Source organism: Haliotis cracherodii, unplaced genomic scaffold, assembly GCF_022045235.1.
Source record: "Haliotis cracherodii isolate W230 unplaced genomic scaffold, xgHalCrac1.p SCAF_12, whole genome shotgun sequence".
Classification (NCBI taxonomy): domain Eukaryota; kingdom Metazoa; phylum Mollusca; class Gastropoda; order Lepetellida; family Haliotidae; genus Haliotis; species Haliotis cracherodii.
Window position 1 is genome coordinate 38,116,324 of NW_027266267.1, and position 15,176 is coordinate 38,131,499.

The following is a 15,176-nucleotide window of genomic DNA, read 5'->3' on the forward strand; positions in this document are numbered from 1 at the left end:
CTTATAAATAAACTTTAACCATCATTCCTTCTCATTTTTCCGGGCAGTATAGCAGGTTATATGTTGACTGAGAAGATCAAACCTAATGGACCTATTTTACAATTACATGTTGTCGCCTTATGTTTTGGCAGTCACCCATTAATCTATTCAACTTTCGAATGAGACAGAAATGTATATTTCTACTTTTTCGTCTGCAAGGAACTGAAACATGTCTACATTGTTTGATTGACTTGGAGACGGTTACTGTTGCCATGGCTCCCTGTAGAGCCTCTTCACGTTCTCATCCAGACTGATTTGGTCTGTCTTCATATCTTCCGAATGCATCTATCACACTGCCTTATGTCCTGACTGTAGACACGTTCTGGTAATGGTCTGTGGCATCCGTCATAGAGTGCTTATGCAGGTTGACTTGTCTAGATTGTAAGTTGTGCATATCAGGTTGATTGGTATGTTAAACCTTCTGGAGTTATCTCCCTTGTACCAAAGCAGATGTTTTGAGTGAGACATATTAAAGTGTATTTGGTGGAGTCCTGTCGGAGTCATTGATGCCTTAAAGCATCTTGACCCTCATGATCCTTCTTCGAGCCACACTCACAAATGGTTTGCCTCGTGACGTACATGTGTAATTCCCACGCCAGTTACAAGTGTCAAATCTAGCTAGGAGCTTGCGGGAGAACTGGTCAAGCTGCGCGACTTGGGTTCTCATTCTCTTTACTCAAGCCCTCCGAGAGACGGAGGCTATGTTTTGGTTATAGCGCGGGGCTTTCGAGATATTGCATTACAACCTGTAAAAGATCCTGTAAAAGATCGGCGAGTTACCCGTTAGCGTGACGTCCTGAAGGCTTTACCCGTCGAGGTTTAAATGAGTAGTTTCCCACCAATAATTGGGTCAATTTGATGTTAAACATACATTTTGTTCTTCATCCCCTAATGATTCTAGAACCATATGGTTGAACTGAATGTGAATTATTACAACACTAATATATACATAGAAAACTACACAAAGGAGCATACTGGTATTCATTGGCCACACTCTTCTCGGTATATGTATGTTCATGTTCTTCATTTCTACCTTGTACAGTGTTCCTTGGCTGTTTTCCTGTTTTGACACATACAGCAATGCCAACAACGAGGATTATCAGAATGAGTGGGACAACAACCCGTGAAATAATAACGGGTGTTTGATTCACCCGCTCGTTCCATTGCCACTTGTATCTGTTTTTCCATTGACATTGACTGAGGTGTATGATAAGGCGTTATAATTGGGCTGAATCGAGCTGCGATGTCCTTGATTCACAAACAATCCTCACAGGTAGATAACGGAGAGTACGCATGTATTAATGATGACGCTGGCTCAAAACAGAGGGGCCAAATTGAATGAAATTCCAACAATGAAATCATACGCAGAATAGATGATGCAGGGTATGCCCATATTGCTGGCGACATGACCAGGTTAGGTTCAGTTAATACAAAGAATAGAAGAAGAGGAGAATCGATGTCTTCTGATCACAAACAGGCCACACAGGAAGACGACGGATGTCATGCATGTGTTAAGGATGACGCTGGCTCAAAACAGAGGGGTCAAAATGAATCAAATTCCCATAATGAAGTCGTACCCAGAATAGATGTTGCAGGGTAAGCTCATATCGCGGGTCAGGTTCCAGATTCAATGGAGAAAGGATGGATCTAAACAGAAATTCATTGCACATTATGCCAGTGTGAATAAGAATAGAAAAGAGGCAAACGGTGAGTGTGGCAAGATAGACAGTATGTTATAATCATGTCATGTATGGAATATACTGTACACACAATCTGTACACATTTTATACAAAAAAAGAAATGACACATATAAATATTCATTGTAATTGTCTAACTTGTGTGCATTATGTTGTTTCTTTGTTGTTTAACGCCAAACTCAGCAATATTCCAGCTACATGTATATGTCCCCTGATGGAGGAACTCTAGGGAACCCTATCCAGATTACTGTTCAATTGCCATTACGAAACACCCCAGTACCTCATAACACAGGGTAACCATCAATGAGCAACTCCCCTCCCTGCCTCCCTCCCTCCCTGTCGATAAGCTGTCGAATACCACCCGGCAATCTAGTATTAATAATTCTGATAACTATATATTTCAAATTATGTCAGGCCCAACAGACATTCCTACAGATTGAGCACTCCATACATGTACACATCCTGGTGGGAATAATAAATATATCCCGTTGTCCGCCCATGTCTCCCAGTGATAATTCTACTTTCCTATGTTTAACAGCTGCAAACACGGACAAACTTTCAGGCTTCTATTGTGCCCAAACCTTTTATTGGGGGTTATGTATTGACCGGGGTTGAATGGATTGATATGACACATGCACGAAAGACGTGACTAGATAACAAATATTTATCAGGAAGCTATATAAAAAACAAGTACAAATGAACGGATGAGTGGGTATTTCGAAACACTGAGCTTACATTCAGACAAGATTAGCTGCAACATTTCTGTTATTATACGTACAGGTGTCACAAGCTGTCGTGTGACGAGGGCTGGTGCCGGGGTCAGGTTGAAAGCTATCAACAAGTACACAACGCATCGTAAGTACAATCATATGAAATCTATCAAATGCTAATGGTAAATGTAATGCTAATTTCGATGGAATGATGAAAACATTAATTATTGCAATTACACATCTTTGAAGCAAGTAATAACCATACATCAAAATGTATTTTGTAACTGTAGATGTAGATTTAGATCGAAAGATACATCGTCTGTGTTCTACATCTTTGAGACACATGTCCTTTTGAAAGTCGCTAATGCGTTACATTTCGTAACTTAAACGGCAAAGGTCAAACCAGTGCAAGCATCCAACTTTATTCATCAACAGCACGTTTGCCTTTACTCACATTTCGTTACTGGTGGACGTATCTCGACAGGACTCCAGATTAACGCTTCCAAAAGTATACTCATGTCGGGACTCGAACGTTTATATTCACAGTTTGACACTTAACCCGCTAGCCTACCAAACGCATTACGTTTCGTTCGTTTGTTTGTTTAATTTGTTTGTTGTTGAACGCCGCACTCCGCAATATCTTAGCTATGTGACGGCAGTCTGCAAATAATCGACTCTGGGCTAGACAATCGAGTGATTGACATCATGAGCATCGATCCAAGCAACTGGTACACGACCAACCAAATCAGCGAGGCTGACTACCCTATCCCGTAACTCGCCTCTTATGCCAAGCATCGGTTGCTGAAGACCAATTCTACCCCCACTTACATGACATAGACACCACCTGTGTGCTATCGTGTAACCTCGACATGCCAAAGACCTCGACATGAATTGCCGTTTCGGATGCATCTCGAATTGCCGTTTCGGATATCTTCCACAATAAATGTATTTAAACAAGCTCGATTGGCATACCTTCACCTAATCTTACCACACACCCTCAACTCTTAACGCTCCACTGGCGCAAACGTCGGTAAACAACCAGGACAAGGGGAAAGAGTTGTTCTTTAGACATTTCATGATAACACCAGCCCTATTTAGGCGCTTTGATTTAGAATGGATTGGACTATACCAATAGAGAGAAAAGACTGCACGTCATTCAAGCTCTCGGTGTTTTCCACCTTATCGCCTGTGTCCATTGTCAATACACTATCGTGCCCAATGTAATGTGCTATTGAACTGATTCAAAGTATTTTTCATAAATACGGTCCACATTGATATCGTTTTGAATACAAGTACATACAAACACAAAAGATTTAAATATACACCACACGTCAGAGAGTCACACGAGGAAATATGTGCATATGATTCATTGTGATTATCCTTCCCTAAAGGCCCGTTCTCGAGAAATTCATTTGGGCATTACATTAATGTTCGGTAGTATTCACTACTTGTCGTTATTTCCAACAAATGTACCACGAAAACGTTGATTCTTAAGATTGAGCATAGTACTTCAAGTTCAATTTTGTACAAGCATTTGATTTCTCTACTTATTATATACCTTATTCGACATTTCAAATTAACAGAAAGCCATAATTGCCTCACCCATGGGCATTGGTCCCATGTGACCACAGATAAAGTTACATCTCAATCTTCAGAGTTTCAAGACAGTTTGTTGAAAATGAAGCAAATATTTAATTATGTTTACTAGAAAACAAAATGTGAAATGCTGGATTCACATTCAGAATGGTAGATGGTAGACAAGTGGGTGAAATTTTCAAATGTGATGCATCAGTGGCACAAAGTATGTCTGATACATTTTTCTTCTTCAGTCGGAACTGTAGAATGGGCTCTTACAAATTTCTTATGAAAATTGTTAGGCTTTTTGTTGTACATTTTACCTAACCTCCTGCCAATTGATGGTGGGTCTAATGGGTCTCATTTCTTCTCGGAATGGTCGGATGGATGGACATGTATAGTTCCATTTGATATAAGCATCATGGGTATCGATTAAAGCGTTTCCCGAATGCAAAGAAATTGTGAAAAAGTGAAATATGTTATGATGGACATTACATGATGTGTAACGAGCATCGTTCAAAGCGCAGGACTGTGACAGTGAAAACATTCTGGGCATTCGTAATATGTGTTGTGTTTGATAATATTTATACTGCTGCATGAAGGATTAGGTGTGCATTTCTCCACGCAGGTAAAATGTTTAAATAGACGTTTAACAATGTGCAATGTGAATGCTATTTTCAACGTGTTCCTGTGTTTTTATGGAAAGACCCCATGTGTATTCAACCATAATCACTATAACTACATTGATACATAGTTTGTCTATTCAGCAGGTCTGTCAATGCGTCTTGTGCAGACAGGTCGGTGTTGGTGTCGATTATTGATAGAAAATCGTCAGGACAAAGTTGGAAATTACGCCATTAAAATCAATACAATGTAATACAACCATACGAGGTAAAAAAAGAGTATCACAACATGAATTTTCTAAAGCGTCTATTGCCAAAAAACATGAATAGCTTATAACATTCAATCATTGTGAAGACTGTCAGTCAGATCGAGACGCACTGTCCTGTTCGAGTTTACTTTTGTGAATGTGGTAAGGCTTATTTTGTTTTAGCTATAATTTTTAGCAAGATTTTCTCACCATCTTCTTCATGGTAAGTGTTAGCAAGTGTCTGTAGTTCATGTCCTCCTTTGGGACGTTGGTAGAACATTCCATTCATTCAAATTCAGGCCAAATGATTCATGGTATGTAGATTGAATTCGCCTTTAAGAATAAAACACGGACAGGCTAACCAGGCACTATGAACATTTAATGTGCACGATTTAGCGCGGATCCTATTTAACTCATCACGTAGTTTTATAATAATGGTGCTTGATAACACAAACACATGATGATGTTCATGTAGAGATATGTATTTGGATAGAGTAAATACGTCGCACTTAATAGTGTTTGTGCGGAATAGCCGTCAAGTACGGGGTACTACCTAGCAAAGTAACCACGTCTGTCACCAAGTAAATGGACATCGTTTGACCCAGCATCATGATGTGTGTACTTTGTAACCACTCATGTCAGTCTTGTTATTCTTACTCAAGCTATTCATACATTATTCTGGATTAGATTTGTGTCAGTGTATCATGGCGAAAATGGCGAAGTCGAGATCTGTCAAACAGTGGTTGTTCTTAATGACATTGAATAACGGTCTTCGTTGACGGGATACAAAGACACACAATTAACAAGGTCACATAATGTAGCCATCTGATCCGATATATATATATATATATAAAGGCAAATTCATAAATATATATATTTATCCAGGAATAATACTCTTGAACCAGAATTAACCTTTTCTTGGCCCCATATTTGGCATTGTTATGATAGGAAGCCCCGACCTCCTATTGGTGGTGTTAGTGAAGCTTAATAGGAAGGACCAAACGACCAAACAGTTGAACACAATGTTCTACAATCGAACCCAAACTGTTTTGCCCCGTCTCTCTCATTTGTTCTATTATTTTATGAAGATTAACGTTCTAAAACTTAGTACTTGGAGAAAATATGTGAGAACGAGTGAAACCAGGGTCTTGTTTGAAATGTTTCGTGAAAGTCAGTATATGTGTTTGTTTTAGTTAGGTGTAATCAAATGATGATAATCAAGGAATGATCGGTTGAAACTGTAACCAGTCCGTAAAACACAGTCGTATCCTTCACATGACTGTTATAAATAATGAACTAATTATGTATGTATGTAGTATGTATATATGAGCGTAGTGGTGTTTCGTCACAATGTTTCAGTAAGGCTATATACGTAGAGTGTGCACTTTGTCATACGGAAATGTGTGGACACACAGTTTAACGTACGCTTGTTTTTTTTCATATGCACGTAGTTTGATTCATAAGTGGAAGTACATGATGTTTTCCTGATTTTAATGTATATGATCAGTTATATCTAAACAGATGGTTCAGAACAGAGACATATATAAACTTCATACTGTGTAAGGGGGTCGGGGAGATGGGAACTCAGTATCAGTTTCGATAAACATGTCGCACTAATCTATTATCGATATTATTTTCCTGTTCAGTCCTTTTTACTGAAAATCACGTCGAGACAGGATCAACATGAGTGAATGAGTGAGTATGGTTTTACGCCGCTTTTAGCAATATTCCAGCAATATCACGGCGGGGGATACCAGAACTGGGCTTCACACACTGTACCCATGTCGGGAATCGAACCCAGGTCTTCGGCGTGACGAGCGAACGCTTTAACCACTAAGCTACCCAACCGCCCCTGATCAACATAACGTAAACAGATATACTTTGTGATGTCATTGATTGATTGTATGATGTTACTGAATAATTCGTCAACATTGTACATAATACCAAGCACTGTTTTGTCTGGTGCAGAGCGGCTGCAAACAAACAACTCGCTATAAATCTTTGAGGTTTGAAAAACTTTGACTTTCGTTCCTTAAACCACATAAAAAGGAAAACAATTATATTTCGACTCATTATCTTGCTTACCTTGACCCATATGCATAACCAAGAACACCCTCATTCTACAGATGGAGTTCACTGGAAGAAGAAACAGTCTCGGATTATGCATCCTCCTTGGTATACTTTTGAATCAAGTTTCCCAAGGTACGTAGAAAAGAAAAGGAATTATATTGCGACTCATTGCATCAAATACCTGTTCGGAATAAACATTGTTTTGTGTGATAGGTAGTTTAAGTGCAGTAAGCGATATTCCAGCTATAGCACGGCGGTCTGATTACAATCATTGTTGTCATGGGCAAGTCTAACGCTGTCGGGGTAAGATCACACACAATCAGCAAGGTCGCCGATATCCCCCAAGGTCGCCCCCTTCAACAGAATGACTCTTTATGTTAATGTTCCAGGTGCTCCAGAGCTTGTGTGTCCAGAGATAGGATTCTTGGACTCGCCGGTAAACCTGACCTGTATTGGCAATGGAAGTATACACTCTTACATCCAGCCATCAGGCGACGTTGTAGCCACATGCAACTTGACCACAACACGGTGTCTACCTCACGTGATGGTGACTATACCTAACTCTTCCTATAGTGTTCTGACACTACCTAGGGTAAACCAGTCACACGCAGGAAACTGGACTTGCATCTTTGGGGATTCTGTGTCACGTTGTCTAATGACAGTTGCAAGTGAGTATGTTATTGATAAAAAAAAAAAATGTTGTGTGTCAGTCTCCGACTTTGCAATATTGTTTTGAACTTGAAGCACAACTTTATAAACCATCTAGCTTTAGCTGCTGAAATATTTAATTATATATCGCGTATCTAATGACGAAAGGTACCTTTGGAAACGTTTCTGATAATTATCAAGGATATATCATACTCGACATAATAAGCGCCAAGGGCGCTCTCAAAATTAGAAATAGGGTGCTCTTATTAGAATATCATTTTGGTGAAAAACAACAGGGTTGAAAGATCGTAATTTCTTTGGTTTATGCTGACAGCCTGAAATGTTTAAACACGACAGATATAAATATTCCTGAATCTAATTTCCCATAATTAAGGATACATATAACACACGTATTATACACGAATAAATAAGTCTTGTGTACATTGATCAATCGGAAGGAGTGCTAATTTGGATTGTTCATTAGCCAATACATTAGCAAATATCGACGTGGGCGCTTATTAGAGCGGGGCGCTTATTACGTCGAATACGGTAATGACTGTTAAAATATATATATTGCAAATGGAAATGATAGTATTGCAAAGCTGGAAAGAAAATGACGCTCATGGTTATCACCAGCGCACAGACACAAAACCTCTATGTGAACTAAAAATAGTAACTGTAACAGGGAAATGAAAAACGAAAAGAAAAACAAGCTGTTACTGTTGCTTGAACATGACACCGTATCATGTATTTTAGGAATGTACATGTATACATAGTTATACATGTATGTATGTATGTATGTAAACGGCAGTTGTTTTGTGTGTGTTTTGGGACAAAATAATACTCTTGTTGAATGTTGTATTTCAGAACTTCCGTCTTGTAGTATTTTGAGTAAACGGACTGCAGAGGAAGTGACAATACGTGTACAAGACTACCATTGTCCTGATTCCTTTGAACTATATATGGACACTGGAAATATGACAAGAAGACTATTGAATACATCATCTACTAGCAATACTGGCGGCATGTTTGAAACCACAGTCAATGAAACAACATCGTTTGAACAGACAAAGAAGTTGGTCTATGTCTGTGGAGACAAGAGTTGGGAAATTGCTTGCGAAGGTACTAGGCATGCATTCATGCATGTACAATACATTGGGTTGAGGATGATGAGTGCATGGGTGATGTAAAGACACATTAACTTTATAATACCTTTTTCAACAAATTCATCGACCAAAATTTGTTTTGTTTGTAATTATACTCACTGAGAGAGAAGTAAACGCACCAGTCTCTTTGGATGACGCCGGTGTTCGCAATGCCAATTTGCCTCTCTAAGATATATAAAAATCCGATCATCACTGGCTTGGTTTGTCCTTTCTTCCACATCAAGCTGACACGCCATGACATAACTGAAATAAACCTTATTTACTATGTCACTTTTATTATAGTTAGTACTTTTTCCTGTATAATGTTACCACAAGTAAGGCGATCTTGTTTACCATCACACACATGTAAGGGTTGAAACCTACATCGTATCGATCAGACAAACATCATCCCAAATGTAATTATCTCGGTCAATTGAAACATTCGGTGCGCCACAATTTATTTCTTTAATTTCAATTTAGAACGAAAATCAGATATGCGTATTTAAGGTTGTCCATGTTGTTAATGACGATATAGTGTTCACTTGTGTCTGTGGCTTCCTATGTGTTTTTTTAGTGTCTTATTTTGTCTTTATCTTGTAGTAATAGTCAATGTAAAATAGAAATATGCTTCACTATAATAACAAGGGGGAAGGCATGAAAGTATGTTGACTTGTAGACATGTAAAAAATATCAACTGAAATTCAAATGCATGTGATTTATTAATATATAACAGAGTCCAGTGTTATAACGATCACCGCATATGTGTCAACAGAGCACCACATTTCAAAAGAAAATGATAGACTGGCGACTGGTCGATTTCATAATGAGTATCGAATTATACTGTAAAATAAATATTTCTTTATAGATAGAGCACCACCGATACAGAAGGTCCCCAATAGTAATAACGTCATCCCAGTAGTGGTGCAAGTTGTGTTCCTTACCTTCATATACGTCCTCTCCATCACCATCATCATCATCCGAAGAAGGAAGAACAAGAAGCAAAAGGCTCAAAATCCCGACCCGCAACTACCTTTGTATTATGCCGACGCATGTGTGCACTATGCAACTGTTGATGACTTGAGTGTCCCAGAAACAGAGACAATGAAACAGGTCTTACATTTAGAAATGGTCGCGGGGGTATATTCACTTGTTGCTGACAGACGTGCTGCCGACAAAGGCACACAGGGAGATGACACAGCTACATCCCAAGACACAGGCTACTCTGAAACTGTTGAGGACCAAAGTGCAACAACACCTAGTGTAATGCAGGGAGACCCCCCTCTCCAAATTGATGCTGCAGGATATTCAACTGTTGCTGACAGACAAGCTGCAGAAACTAGCCCACAGAGAGAAGACACAGCTAAACCTTTAGACACGGGCTACTAGGAAACTGTTGAGGACCAAAATGCAGCAGCACCTAGTGTAATGCAGGGAGACCCCCCTCTCCAAATTGATGCTGCAGGATATTCAACTGTTGCTGACAGACAAGCTGCAGAAACTAGCCCACAGAGAGAAGACACAGCTAAACCTTTAGACACGGAAAGTACAGCCGAACCTACATGTAGTATAAGACAAGGAGACATATATGCATCTGTTAACAGGGCGAAGGTCACGCATCTACCACCAGCTTAGTACAAACCTTACATGACCACCGGGTGGAATTGTATTAGAATTTAGAATTTGAAGATTTTGATTACTTGGTGTCATTATCAGGAACTCAATTTAACTGTTATTGGTATGGATAAGCAATGAATAAATGCCATTGCTCGAAAAAGTCACTTAGATACTGTTTGTATAATATTTGCTGGACGTGATAATATGTCTAATGCAAATATTATTACATCTATCTCTTTTTTTTATCTTAACCCTAATAGCCTTGCACTGTTAATCTATATCCTAGTATCTCGCATTTGTACAGAAATATATACTTTATTTTATCTTCCAGCAGTGGAATTGTGCCCTGACAATATGTAAAATGTATACAATGCAAAACATGACAAGTGATTTTATCTTACTTTTTATAGCATATAAATAATCAACAGATGACAATCGATTGTTCAAAATTTGCACACATCATTCTCATTGATCCAGGTTCTATTTGGTGCACATGGAACAGTAGATTTTCAAGATGAAGGTCATTGGTGCTCGATATCTTGTATGTCCACCGATAGAGTTCAAACCCGACTGGCATCGTCGTCCAATGGAAACAATAGGATTCCGATTTGTGGCCTGGGAGATGTTCACACACTCTTCTGGAGTGCTGTGTGGTTGTTGTTGACGTGTTTGCAGTGGTTGATTCCGTGCATCACATAAATGTTCGATTGTGTCTAAATCTGGAGACCTGGATGGCCATGGTTGTTGTGAGTCTTGCCTTGTAAAGTCGGGCGTTGTTGGAAAATGACGTTCGTTTGCACCAAGTCTCTTCTACCAGTGTTGGAGATGACCGCCCACATCGTCACACTGCCACCACTAATCTGTGTGTAGGTTCGGGCATAACTTTCCTTGTGCCGTCACCCATCGGTACGTTATCATTGGATCCAAAAACAATATCTTCACGATTGCCTGATAACAGTTCCGTATTCACAGCAGAAGCAAACGTCATTTTAACAGCACTAAAATGTATCAATAACCAATCTGAACAAAAACTATTTATTCTTTTCACTTTCATGCCCCCAGGATATTAAAAATATGTCATGTAAACATCCATTTTTAATCCATTTAAAATTTTAAAAAATGTTGAATTATTTAATGATATTGCCACTGGCCAATATGACATCGTCTTTTGTTGGTTACCCAACAATGATATGTTGGTATCATGGGTAACACAATGGCCGTGCAGCTGCAAAAGCAGCTTTCAACAAATCTGTGATTAAACATCTATAATTAGATCTTACATCCGAGATCTGATGCAAAGGTAGTGGGACACCCAAGTAGGTATAACAAATATCGGCTACACCTACGTGGGCCATATTTAAAGAGGCCATTTTACGACAATGTCGTATTGGCCACTCGAGATATACCCATGAATATTTATTAAAAGGTGAGGATCCACATTTTTGTATCCCCTGTGATGAAAGAATCACAGTCAAGCATGATTTGATGTTGTCCCACTGTAGAGTAGATACCTCTTTTTTTCAACCGATTTTTGGAACCGATTGCTTTAGCACGGGGTTTGAAATGTATAAATAATCACATAATGTATCAAACTAACGTATTTCAGATACTAGACGCAATGCCGTCTATTGATTTCGCAAAAGCCGTTGACTCGGCGTGTATCAAATGACCTGGCTTGTGTAGAGACCCAGCGGGTAATAGAGGAAATAGAGATACGTTTAACAGTTCATTTTGGGGTTACCGATCGGCTGTAGTTTTAACGAATCGATATGTAGGCAATCGATGTATTCATATGCACGGGGTGTTTTTTTGGTGAAAAGGCTTAATATATTTGAAAGGGGTTGATACCAACATCGAACAAGCCTCAATATTTATCGCAAATTACCAACAGAAAAACAGTCGTTTGCAGATATCAATGCCACTACATTTTTCCCTGCAGGAAACATGGCCACTACCTCAACACCATCATCAGAGTCAAAGACTATCCTCACTGCAGCTGTCGTATCCGTCATTGTGATTGTAGCCGTCATTTTGAGAGTCATTTTTTGCTGCTGCCACCGAGTTTAACATTCGAATCTTACATGCACAGTTTCTCGTCGAATACAACTTTCGAAAATAATATCTGCATTGAGACTGGGTCCATGCAAATGAAAGTAGCCTAATCCCTTCTGCCTGACCATATTTACTGACACCCATGCTATATTGAATGGGTAAATATAGGTAAACGATGCTCACATATCCAGTCAAAACATGGCTCCTGCTATTAGGCCAAAACAAACATGAACAAAGTTTATATAAAGCTATTAGATTGAAGAAGAGAGCATATCCATCATTGACGTGCAACATATGTTCCTGTTTTTGTTCAGGTTAACACTTGCACGTGTTTCTGACTGATATGTGAAACCGGTGGGGCAGGATACGCGATGATCTGGCATCATCACTATCGGGTAGCGATTCATTAAGCCAGGCTTAATACATAGTCGGAAAGGTACAATGGATATTCCTTATCACCATGGAAAGGGTTCACCGTCTGTATTAACAGGTTTTGAAAAATGGAATCTGAACTTGGTTTTATTCCGAAGGGCCATGAACCCTTTAAAAGGTCATTCATGTAGTTTATGTTCATACTTTTTAAAAAAAAATGAAAAGTGTAATATGATATTAAATCTGGATAGTGTTAAGATATAATATCAGGTCATGAGGGTTGTCTGTGTTTGCCAGCGCAACATGGCATTATTCGGATCATTCATGTCACAAAGCTTTCGTTATTTCCTTTGAATGTTATTGTTTCTGCACTTTGTCCCAGAAAAGAACGAACGCAACCCATATATTGTAGTGAGTGAGTGAGTGAGTATGGTTTTACGCCGCTTTTAGCAATATTCCAGCAATATCACGGCGGGGGTCACCAGAAATGGGCTTCACACATTGTACCCATGTCGGAAATCGAACCCGGGTCTTCGGCGTGAAGAGTGAACGCTTTAACCACTAGGCTACCAGACCGCCCCATATATTGTAACATACTAATACTTAAGAGGCCCGTCTTTGCTGATTGTGTGGGCGACATAAGGTAAGTTACCTGACCGACTTGTGGCAATTATAATTACCAGTGTTCATTCAGGTATTAAAGAAACAAAGTTTGCTATACCCTCATGTGTAATGTAATAAAGTATAGATTTTGCCTGAACTATTAGTGTTAAATCAGGAGGAGGTGGAAGAGCCGGTCAGTTCAAAGATTCTCAATGTACGTCACAGGGCATTACATATTTGGTTTTAAACAGAGCTCCAAGAAAACGTAAGGCATCTTAGAAAAGTAATAAAGTGTGGTATACCCAATGTGTAGCGTAATAGAATATAGTTTTGCCCATGACGCAAGCGTCCTCGTGCTTTAACTACAATAGTTATGACAAAACTGTATTTTCTTACACAAGACATTGGGATTGATCAAACTTAATTAGTTTTCTAAGATGCCAATGTTACGACTAACCTTGGATTTTATTAGAGATGGGCTTAGACATTCGGGACCAACTCGTGTGACTCCAGTACAAGCACTCAAAGCGAACTAAAAGTAAACTTGTTGCTGTATTTTTGATATATTTTTTTAATTACACAAGCTTCACTTCCTTATAACAAGGGTCACATTCACATCCACTTGTTATTCACTATGATGACACAATTGCTATTGTCACCTTGATATATTGATATACATTTAGATACGAATTATATCTCTTTGAAAATAGTATGAACATGGGATTAGCATATTCAGATTAGGGTGTCGTGATTTTCCATATGCGTCTGATCGACAGGAGGACTATTCTGCTGGTAGGCTATGGAAAGTGATGATGAATGGGGTTGATCAAAAATAATATTATCACAGTCCCCTGCTAGGATGAATTGCAGCTTTGACCTCAAATTCACTGTAGTATGATAAGGCTGTAGTCACGGCGGTAAATCAATGTAGTGACCACGTACATTAACTCCTTGGTCTCAACAATCACCACTTGTTAAGCCAGGGTGAATGGCGAGAGGGTACAATGCTTGTCTTTAGAGCCAACACCAATCGGAATTCGGTGGTCAAGCTTTCTTATCGTGCAGAGGCACGTCATCGCACCCGATTCATGGCACTCGATTTATTGGTTTGCCTGATGCAGGACCCCGTTTTATGCACGATAATCAACATTCACTCACTCACCCAAGTTCTTCTATTTATATTGTTTACTATCAAGATGATTCGCCTGGTTTCGACTGGTCCCCGCATTATGTTAAGTATCGAGGAAAACATCCAGTGTGCTTGAATCAAGCTATTTAACTTTGTCATGCTGAGAATGTGACTATTTATTTTTCCCCCGACCTGAAAGGCCGCGGGTATGTAGTGTACAAATGAATTCCATCTTTCCGTCCCTCCATCCACCCGTGTGTCCTTCTGGGGACATTTTCTTGTCCGACCTATTACTTGAATTGTACTGCACATATTATTTCCAAACCTGGTTAACATCTTCCATACCAATAGGATAGGTGCGGTGCAAAATTTGTTTTTAATATTTGAATTTTCTAAACGAATACATCCTTTTTTGATTTTGTTTACTTGGAATTTGTTTACTTAAATATTTGTTCGACCTATAACTTGAAAACTACCGCATGCATTTTTTCAAGGAACAGTTTCCATACCAACAGGAGAGGTGCAGTGCAAAAGTTTGTATTTTTATAGGTGTAGTTTCTGACAAAAATATCGCTTCATGTTTTTAAGTAAGAATATTTTATTTTACTGCAACATTTGTGCGACCTTTCCAATCAGGGGTACAGTTTCTAT

At 39.1% G+C, this 15,176-nt stretch overlaps 1 protein-coding gene across 2 annotated transcripts; it reads left to right on the forward strand.

Moving 5' to 3' along the window:
- The first annotated feature begins 2,522 nt into the window (after positions 1-2,522).
- On the forward strand, positions 2,523-10,405 carry LOC139458408 (uncharacterized). Of its 2 annotated transcripts, none has more exons than XM_071239832.1 (5): positions 2,523-2,591; positions 7,019-7,094; positions 7,352-7,630; positions 8,478-8,732; positions 9,621-10,405. In XM_071239832.1, exons 2-5 carry the CDS (start codon positions 7,019-7,021, stop codon positions 10,139-10,141), a joined length of 1,131 nt encoding a protein of 376 aa, XP_071095933.1. In that variant the 5' UTR covers positions 2,523-2,591; the 3' UTR covers positions 10,142-10,405. The 2 variants fall into 2 exon arrangements, with proteins under 2 accessions (XP_071095933.1, XP_071095934.1); XM_071239833.1 differs by lacking the exon at positions 2,523-2,591 and adding an exon at positions 5,029-5,054.
- The last annotated feature ends 4,771 nt before the right edge of the window (positions 10,406-15,176 follow it).